General features: G+C 44.9%; 1 protein-coding gene across 1 annotated transcript; it reads left to right on the top strand.

The window, feature by feature from the left end:
• The first annotated feature begins 2,664 nt into the window (after nucleotides 1-2,664).
• On the top strand, nucleotides 2,665-9,927 carry ZNF367 (zinc finger protein 367). Its single transcript, XM_015615557.2, has 5 exons — nucleotides 2,665-3,305; nucleotides 4,309-4,459; nucleotides 6,093-6,212; nucleotides 6,588-6,726; nucleotides 7,312-9,927. Exons 1-5 carry the CDS (start codon nucleotides 2,946-2,948, stop codon nucleotides 7,550-7,552), a joined length of 1,011 nt encoding a protein of 336 aa, XP_015471043.1. The 5' UTR covers nucleotides 2,665-2,945; the 3' UTR covers nucleotides 7,553-9,927.
• Nucleotides 9,928-10,184: the final 257 nt, after the last annotated feature.

Raw genomic sequence — 10,184 nt, 5'->3', positions numbered from 1 at the left:
ACCCCACAGTGCAGCAGGGAAACATCTCCCCTCCCTGAGCAGTGGGAGAAGCCCTGGGTGATGAACTGACCATGACCCCCATTCCCTGCCTCCCTGCACTGCTGGGGTAGGAGGCAGAGCTGGAAGGTGGGAGGGGTGGCAGGGAGCTGTTTTTAAGGGGTTATTTTGCTTTCTCATTATCCTGCCCTGATTTTGCCAGTAATACATTCACTTCATGTCTCTAAGCTGAGCCTGTTTTTCCCATGACAGGATTTGGTAAGCTATCTCTCCCAGTCCTTATCTCAACCCATGAACCTTCAATAAATTTTCTCTCCCGTGTCCAGCTGCAGAGGGATGTGATAGAGGCTTTGGTGGGTTCCTGGAATCCAGCCAGGGTCAAACCAAAACACATATTAAGCTAGGAGCATAGCATCAAAATACTATGAAAAGTAAACATATTTAATATTGCTAAGACACTACCGTTCAAATGATTACTTTAAAACTGGTTGTACATGTTATATGAACTATTCTAAAAATATATCACAATACCTATGACTGTGTACTGAAAAGCAGTGTGTTTTAAGCCCTTTAGGCCTGGTACATTCTATATGCACATTTTTTCTTCCAGTGGCAGGATCTGGAGAAAAAAAAGTTCATTTCTCTGTTGTTATGGCTATTACAACATGAAACACTATTGGTAACTACAGTTAAAATACCAGATGTGGTATCAACTAAGCTCTTCCTTCTCTTGTGTTGCCCCAATTAACTAAAATCTATTAGTTGGCACTAGAAAAATTTACAAGATCCATGTAAAGAAGTTACTCTGCTGCTAGGCCCTTAAAAGTCATCACAAAACATAATGTGTACATTAGGGCAGCATAGGTTAAATATGGAGATATTCAGTTGCTCACAGTGCACTGTACTACTCCCAATACCTACAGTTCTGTATACCAGCTCACAATGTTAACCCCATCCATCACTGGAGTTCTTTAGCAGCTACATGTACTCTCTGAAGCATTAAGCACGTGGTTTTGGAAAGTTACAAAGTGTATTTGCAGTTTGACCTTGGGATACAATTATTTTAACATGAGTAATTTTTTCCATTTTTTTTTTTTTTTAAATTTGTATTTTTAAGTAGATTTTAACATATTTTTCTGTATACTACTTCTCTGCAACATCATTACCAGAACTATTTAACATGGGTTATTTTTAGGGCCAAAGGTTTCCAAGGGGGTCAGATCCAAGCATTTGGAAACGTGTTTGCTCATTTTGGAAACAAATGTTACAAGCTGCAGCATTTTTTTTTCTAGCCTGACCTGGCATAGCAATGGTATGACTTCCACGTGTAACGCTGGCTTCGAGAAGCTGGGGTAGCGTTACAAAGAAGAAGAATTTGCCTAAGCAAATATTTGAGAATTTTTAGTTAGTTTAAAAGAGCAGTCGAGGCAAATTCAACTGTAATTAATAGTGAAAGGGCTGCTGCTCTCAGGACGGATAAGGAATGTTGCAGCCCTGTATTACAAGCCTCTGCGTTGGAAGAACTGGTAGGTTTTTCCCATTATTTGAAAGGGCATTAATTAGTAGTCATATGCTGCAAACCTGCTCTTCTCTTCACTTTCCTGTTTCCTCACCATTTTTACAGCTCTGTGGCTTCTCTGTGCTCCTGGTACTGGCCTCATAATTCAGCTACTAATGTAATAAATGCAAATTATGTTCTCAGGCTGGAGCAGCCTCATGTTGAGGTAAAACTTCTTGTGTTTTAGTTTAGGGCCATTGCTCCTCGTTCTATCGCTGGACACCACTGAATTAACTCTGGCATTATCCTATTACTTATACCACCTGCCTTAAGACTCTCTTAAAATTCCCGAGTCGAGGGCAGTGACAACGTTTCCTGCCTACTTCCCACAGCCCCGGGACCGGTGCGTGTAGCTGTACAGCTACGAACACTCTATTGCCACGGGCACCGCTGCTAAACGGGGCGTTTCCACGGGCGGCCCCGCCAGCGCCATAACGGCCACGCCGTCCCGACCCCGCCCGCCCAACGATCCCCGCGGAGGCGGCGGCAGCTCACGGGAGTGCCCTCCCAGCCAGCCAGCAAGCCGGCTCCTAGGTCTGTCCGCCGCTGAGGGCAGGGCCCCGGCAGGGGAAGGGAAGCCACGATCCGCTGTCCCAACGCCAGGCGACCCCTTTAAGCCGCCGGGCGCGCCAACTCCGCTCCGCTGCAACGGGATTGGCCCGCGCATCCCGCCCACAGCCACAGCGCGCCAAACCTGCCCGGGCGTACCACCCCTGCCTGCCCCCGCCCCCGCCGTGGAGGGCCAATCAGCGCCTCCTCCGCGGCCATGAGTCCAGCTTCTGCCCAATAGGATAGAAGCAGCCGCCCGGCCTCGCCCTCCGACCCCGCCCCTAGAGGCGCGGCCGCCGACTTTCCCGCCCAGCGGTTGGCCGGCGGGAACAGACTCCCCGTGACACTCGCGCCGGGCTGGATGATTGGCTGTGCTCGGGCGCGAAACGTAACGCGGGAAAACCTGGGGCTCGGCCCGGGCTGCGAGCGCGGAGGTATCGCGGCGGCGGCGGCGGTGGCTCCTCCTCGGGCATCGCCGGGACCGGGGCTGCCAGCGGGGCAGGCTTCGCTTCGGAAAGGTGCGGGGACGCTGTGACTGCTTCGCTCCGGCCGCTGCCATGGCCGGGGGCCGCCGCTGACTTGGCGGATTCGCTCGGGGGTGGCCACGGAGGCAGAGGGGTGCGGAGGGCAAGCTACCGAGACCACAGGAGCCATCGTCCTCAGTGATGAGCGGCTGAAGCGGGCCGGGGCGGCGACAGGTGGCGACGGCCGCGGGACCTCGGTGCAGCTGCACGGCTCATCCCGGGACACGGGCGCGGACGGCGGGGCCGTGCCGCCGCGGAGCGCTCTCCTTTCCCTCTCTATCCACACTCCCTTCGCCGCTGCCCGCGAGGGTTCGGCGATGGCGGAGCGGCTCCCCCCGGGTCCCCCCCCGGTGATTTTTTGCCAGGACTCCCCGAAGCGCGTCCTGGTCTCCGTTATCAAAACCACCCCGATCAAACCCTCCTCGGGGGGGAGCGGGGGCGAGGAGCCAATGCCCGTCCCGCCCGTCCCCACCAGCCCCGGGTTCAGCGACTTCATGGTCTATCCCTGGCGCTGGGGCGAGAACGCGCACAACGTGACCCTCAGCCCGGGCGGCGGCGACAGCACCGCCGGCCCGTCAGCCCTCCCGCCGCCTCGCGGGGGAGCGGGCAGAGTCCCCGGCGGGGACGAGGAGAAGGCGGGGAGCCCAGGGAGCGGCGGCCGGCACCGGCACCTGAAGGTGAGTGCGCGGCGGGCGGGGGCGGGCGGGCCGCGCGCTTACAGGGTGACTCCGCGGCGCGCGCCCCTCCCGCGCTTCCGCCCGGACATTTAAAGTGAAGTCACTTCCGGCAGCGGCGCGCGCGCCGCAGGGAAGAGCAGGGGATGGAGCGGTCAGCTGCCCGTCCTCCCTCCTTTCAAAAGTGAAAAAATAAACCTAAAAAAGCCCCCTCACCATCGAAAAAAAAAAACAACTACCCAAACCTCCTTGTCCTCTCTCTCCTCGCATCTGGAGTCCTTCGTCCCGTTCCGGGCTCCTCAGTACAAGAGAGACATGGACCTCTTGGAGTGGGTCCAGTGTAGGACAACAAAGAGGATTAAGGGACTAGAGCGTTTTTCTTGTGAGGAAAGGCTGAGGGAGCTGTTCAGCCTCGAAAAGAGACGACTGAGAGAGGACCTGATTAATGGATATAAATATCTAAGAAAGATGCCAAGAGGATGGAGCCAGGATCTGCTTGCTTGTAACAAGCTTGTAACAACAAAAAAAAACAATAGGCAGAAACTGATACACAGGAAATTCCACCTCGATATAAGGAGGGATTTCTTTATCATGCTGGTGACTGAGCACTGGCACAGGTTGCCCAGAGAGGTTTTGGAGTCTCCCACACTGGAAATACTCAAGAACTGCCTGGACACAATCTTGTGCCATGTGCTCTAGAATGGCTCTGTTTGAGCAGGGAGGTTGGAGCAGATGACCAGCTGTGGTCCCTTTCAACCTGACCCATTCTGTGGTCCTGTTGTTGGTTTCTCCCCATACTCCTGAGCACATGGTGGTCCCTGTTATCTCCCCTCCTGCACTGGCAGCCATTAGGAGTGAGTTAGGAATGGGCTGGGCTGTCTGGTGTGGCTGTTCCGCCTCAGCACCATCCTTGGTCATGCTGTCACTCCAGAAGATGATGTGCTCGTTGGCCAAATTGCAGGGGGAGGAAATGCCTGAGTTTAGTTGCCTCGTTATTTACACCCAGGATGGAATAAGACGTGGCCGTCCAAGAGCAGACACCGTCCGAGACCTGATCAGTGAAGGAGAGCACTCTTCGAGCAGGATACGCTGCAATATTTGCAACAGGGTCTTTCCACGAGAGAAGTCACTGCAAGCCCATAAACGAACTCACACTGGTGAGTAAAAGGAAAGGTTGAATAGCTGGGGACAGGCACTTCAGAAGCATGAGCAAAGGAATTGAAACCTCCCAAACAAATATAAAGGAACCCCAAAGAACTTCACCTGTTATGATTTTACTGTAACTGCTAAATTAATCATGCTATTCTGGCAGTGCTTGTTAATCAAAGTCTTTGTAACCCTGTTTGTTTTGGGGAAGTGTTGCAGCAATTTGGGCTATAATAGTATAGGCAAATTGTGTAAATACTTTATCTGTCAGTGTCACTTTTTAAGAGGAAGAACTAGTCTTGCACTTGGTGCTCTGTACTTGAGCTTGGTAGCACTTTGTATCCTAATTGCCTCTTCTCTGTGATTTGTTTCCTCCTTGTTGATGTATTTTTCACATCACAATTGAAGTTTTGCTGTAAGAGGTTACAGTAACTTAAAAAGTGTCTGGCAACTTCAGGATTGTAACATCCCAGGAAGTGCTTAAATATTGAGAGAAGAGTACACATGCTTAAAATCACCACCCAGATGTTTTTTCCCTCCACCTAAAATTCATTTTTTAGGATGGAGAAGATAGTGCTAATTTACTGAACTGTGTTTAGAAAGCAATTTGCAGTTAAGTTAAAATATATGATGAACTCACTCAATACCCAGCTGACCTTGAACTGAAGATGCTGTTTTTTTTTTTTTATACAAAGCAAATACATTTTATTTCTGCAACACAACTATGTATTTGCCATAAAATATGAACAAATGTAGCTCACAATACAGACACAACCACCAACGCTCCCCTCCAAACATACCAACCAAAATCCCATGAAAGCCTTGGCTCTCACCATCTCTTTCTGACTCAAGTCACTGTGACTAATTTAGATTAGGATATTAAAAAACAGCATTCTTAATGGTTTTTGGTCAAAAGGTGTTACTTCACTTGAAATTGAACTTGTAAGAACTACTTAACTGAGAAGAGCTTATCCTGTCATTCCTCCGAATTAGTGAGCCAGCCTTACCCTTGTTTTGTTGCCTTCCTGATGGTGGTGGTATGGCATGCCTTTGTGTACTGTTTGCTGTCAGATACACTTGAGGAAGGAGACACCTTCTACCCTTGCTCTTCTGGTTGCAGTATGCATGGAGAAATCTTCCTTGATGACTGTCTTGAGAAAACTTAAATCTGGAATAAGTTTCTCATGCAATCTCCATCTTTATAAATTTTCTTAAACATGAGTTATTTCTCCTAATGAGATATTCCTAGGACCTTGTAGTTGTAGTAGTAATGTTGACCTCAGATATTTTACCCTAGTTCAGGCTATAGTAAGGATAAAATTTTTCTGGTTACAACACCTGAATTACACTACTTGTCCATTTACTTTCTATATTTCTTGCTCTCCATATGCGCAGTTTCACAAAATTTACGTAGTGCCGTCTAAGAGTCTTTAATCAGAAAATACGACAAGTACAATTTTTTTTTTGTCTTTGGAAATATAGCATAGAGCATGTACTTCAAAGTACACTAGGATTTTTTAAGTAGATGTAAGTTTCTGAGTAGGTAAAAGGAGGGTTTGTGCAAGTCTCAAGCCAGGGACCACCACAGGTTACTATAACACTTCTAGTCATCTTTCATAAATCTCTTGTGTTACTACTTTTAAGGTGAAAGGCCTTATTTATGTGACTACCCAGACTGTGGGAAAGCCTTTGTACAGAGTGGGCAGCTCAAGACTCACCAGCGTCTCCACACAGGAGAGAAGCCTTTTGTCTGCTCAGAGAATGGTGAGTCATCAGAGAACAATTTGCAGCTTTCTGGGGTCAGACTAATATTGGAAATGTATGCATGTTCACATGGCAAAAGCCTTGGAGTTCAGTTTTGGTGGAACTTCCAGGGAAGGGAAGAACCCTGCAGAATCTGCCTAATTCTGCAAGTATGTATCTAAGTATTGCATACATTCTCTATCAGTGGATACTAATGTAAAAAATAATGGGGCATGTTACTAACCTTGCAAGTAGAACCTCTTGTGTCCAACCAAACCTAGGGTTTTGGGAATGGGGAAGGGTGGTTTCAGTGGCATTTCCATATCACGTATGTTACACTTTCTTTGGTTGGCTGCTTTCTGTAACAAGTTTTTCATTGTTACTCTGGTTTTTAAGGCTGTTTAAGCAGATTCACACATGCAAACCGTCATTGTCCCAAACATCCATACGCCCGACTGAAGAGGGAAGAGCTCACTGACAGGCTGAGTAAGAAGCAGACGGCTGACAATAAAGCTGTGGCTGAGTGGCTAGCAAAGTAAGTTTTCTCATGGTGTCATCTTTCTCAAAGTACTTAAAAGAGTTGTCTGACACAGCATTTATTCTTCAGGACAGTAAAACCCCAAGAAACTGAAACTAGATGTTCTTCTGGTACACATCAGCACAGCCTTGCCCCTCTTTGAAGAATTAGGTCAAGACAAAGTTCCTCGTGAAACTTTTTTATTACAGCTTAGTTTTGTTGTGTGTTTGCTCACTTCTTAGATATATATTTTTTTTGCTTGATCAATGCCTGCTAATACTTTATTAGCTAGTGCTACAGTTTTGCTAAATTTGCATTTGTATGATGTGCTCTGTATGTATAGGGAGAAATGCCTGCTGAAAACACCATGGAGACAAGAAATCTGTCACAGATGTTCACTTGGGCACTTTACACTTAAAATACTGAGTAAAGAAGGTTTCTGACTGCTTAAATACTACCATATAAGGGCTGAAAGATAAAGCCAAGTGCAGTGCCCAGCTGGACGCAAGCTGGTACTTGGGAGGTTTTTGTCTGTTTTAAATTGTTGGCGTGTGAGTCAGCTGTGTGTATTGTTACAAGTATTCCTCATATTTGATATTACAGATACTGGGAGACTAGAGAGCAACGTGCTCCTGCTTTGAAGACCAAAGCAATCCAGAAAACGGATCAGGAACAACAGGACCCAATGGAGTATCTTCAGTCTGATGAAGAGGATGATGAAGATAAAAACAGTGCTCACTCAGCTGCCCGCCACCGCCGCCTCCAGGAGCAGCGTGAACGCATGCATGGTGCGCTGGCGCTCATTGAGCTGGCAAACTTAGCTGTGGCACCCCTGCGACAGTAGATAGGAGGAGCAGTCTCTGTCCATAAAAAATGTACTTTCTGGTGTTACTTAACCAGTTAGATCCCAAGCATAAGCTAAGCACCTTATTTGCTTATAATAGGCTGCTATTCTGTAGAATTTATGAAGAATGTTGTTGCCCCATAACATGGGGTGAGAGAATTGCACTTTTGATAAGGTAGAAGACAGATGTAAAATTTCTAAGTATTTTGTAAATATGGGACTGCATAAGGCAGGGTTGACAAATTTATGTGTTGTGGAAAGCTAGATTTTGCAAGGTTAACTCATTTATCTGAAGCAGATTTCACGGGAAACTTTCTGAACAAAGTGTTTGCAATTAGCAGGATGATGGTACATTTGGCCAAAGAAGGCTGACAAAAAAAGTATTTATCTGACTATCTAGCAAAATGATGGGTCTGGGGATATTTTTAAACAGCAATGAAACCATGCTTTTCTAATGTCAGTGTATCTTTACCTAGCATCTCCAAGGTGAAGGGCAAAGGTTAGTTATCTCAGCTTGTACAGGGAAAGAAAATGCTTCATGCAGGGAATATCTTCACTGTGACTGCCCAAGATATGAGGCTTGACTTTGCTGCTTCACATTTTTTTGATTTGATTTCAACAGAATCTCTTGGTAGCACTTGTTATTCCTAACATGTGTAGTTGGGAAGTTTTGCACATTGTTTTGTCCGAAAATGATTAGTCTTGCAAAGTCTAGAAAAAGGTAAGCAATTGGTAATATTTTTTTCAGGTGTTTTTGGGCCCTGTAGTGATTTGGCACTTGATTTTGTTAATAAAGGGGTTATTTACCCCTTTTATATTAAAGGGGTGGTATGAATTTGTAGTAAACTATTTTAGGTCTTCTATTAGCAAACACTAAGTTTTAAAGTATTGCTTTTATAATGATTAGCAAATAGAAGCCTCCATACTTACTGTGCATAAAGCCACCTTACTGCTTTACTCCAGCATAACATGCCAATTTTTTGTTCACTAACAATAGCACAGCTATAAAGTAAACACTGCAGAAAAGTATTCACTATACAATTAGAAAATAGGCTTCCAAAGTAGTTACAAGTGTGTTAACAGTGTGATTTCATATATTTCCCAAATAAATGAAGTTGCAGAATGCTGCCTAGTACTCAGATGCTGATATAAAATGTTTAACAGGGTATCTTGTCACTTTGTGAATGTTGTACACTTTCAGTAGCATTGTCTCATGGTGATCTTTTATCATATTTTGCTTTGAAGGCAGACAGAGATTCCTAATGTGCTAACAAACCTTTGTTTTCAGATTGAACTTTTTATGTGTGATTTTGTTGTTGGTTGTTGTTGTTAAGCTACTGCTTAAGGGGATATTAATAATGTGTATTTACTGACCTGCTTGCTTTAAGTTCTTCCTCTTGTTGGAAGTCAGGAAATTCAGATGAGAAGAGAAACCTTCTCACTTGAACTGAAAAGGAAGAAAATATTTTATCAATCACTTGATATTGGCTGACCAGATGCATACAGCTATTCCAGAAAAGTAGAGTGGTTTTACATCAGAAACTGCAGCTGTTGAAGTATGTTCTCTGATAACCCGTTGTGGTTGAAAATCTCATTAACCTAGTTTGTTTAAATCCTATGTTGATGCACTTAACTAAAAAGTAATTGAATAATTTAAAAGAAGTTTCTTTCATTGAATGTAAATAATTTTGCACCAGTGATACGGTTTAACCTCTGCTTCAGCTTCTGAAAGGAATAGGAAACTCTAGTCCTACAAGCTTTCTTTGCCTACATAAAACTAGTAATTCATTCATCTATGTAGGTTTTGGGTTTCTAAAAAATACTACGTGCTGAGTGTTCATCTGGCTTCATGTGAATAATCTGATCCCAAAATGAGCCCTGAACATACATCTGTTGTAATTCTGAATCATAATTAAGAATTACTCCTGAGTAGTATTTCACAGGGCAGAAGACTGTAATTACCAACCACTCGTAGACTGGAATCTTACTTCATCAGGATTGGTTGTTGGTTTTTTGGTGGGTTTTTCTTTTGTTGTTGTTGGGTTTGAGGTTTTTAATATTTTTTTTTTCAGTCAGCCAGAATATTTGCTCAGGTCTTTGACATATGACAAGTACACTGGATTGTACTTTGCCATAGACAAAGTTCAGACAGCTGAAGCAGTTTTGGATCATGATAAGTTTTGGGTAAAATACCAAGTGAAAAAAGCAAAGATGGGATGTGGAAGACTGCTTTTTGTTTTATTAAGTGATTACATACAAGAAATTGTTCAGTGCTTTGGAAGGTTTGAGTTGTAGTTTGGCATGAGTTAAAAGCAGAAGAGCTGATGTGCTGTCATTTTAATAGATGCTTTTAATAAAACTTGATTTAATTTTCAGGTTTGTTTGGTAATTATTTTGGTAATAGTTTTGGTAATTTTGTTTTTGTTCCAGCTGTTTGGTAATTATTAAATACTCAGCCTCCTCCTTGTTTCTGACAGTCACACTTGTTGCAGAGAAGGTTGAAGGTGTTTATTTTTCCTGTCCCCTGAAATCTGATGCAAGTTAAACCACTCATACGAGGCAAATTCCGTAGAGTTTGTGAAACCTGTGAGAGTCCATCCCTCTGTGTGAAGCCCAGGCCGAGCTCCTGGGG

This window comes from Parus major, chromosome Z (assembly GCF_001522545.3).
Source record: "Parus major isolate Abel chromosome Z, Parus_major1.1, whole genome shotgun sequence".
Taxonomy (NCBI): domain Eukaryota; kingdom Metazoa; phylum Chordata; class Aves; order Passeriformes; family Paridae; genus Parus; species Parus major.
The sequence above is the reverse complement of the archived record's forward strand: the minus strand, read 5'-3'. Positions and strand labels throughout refer to the sequence as shown.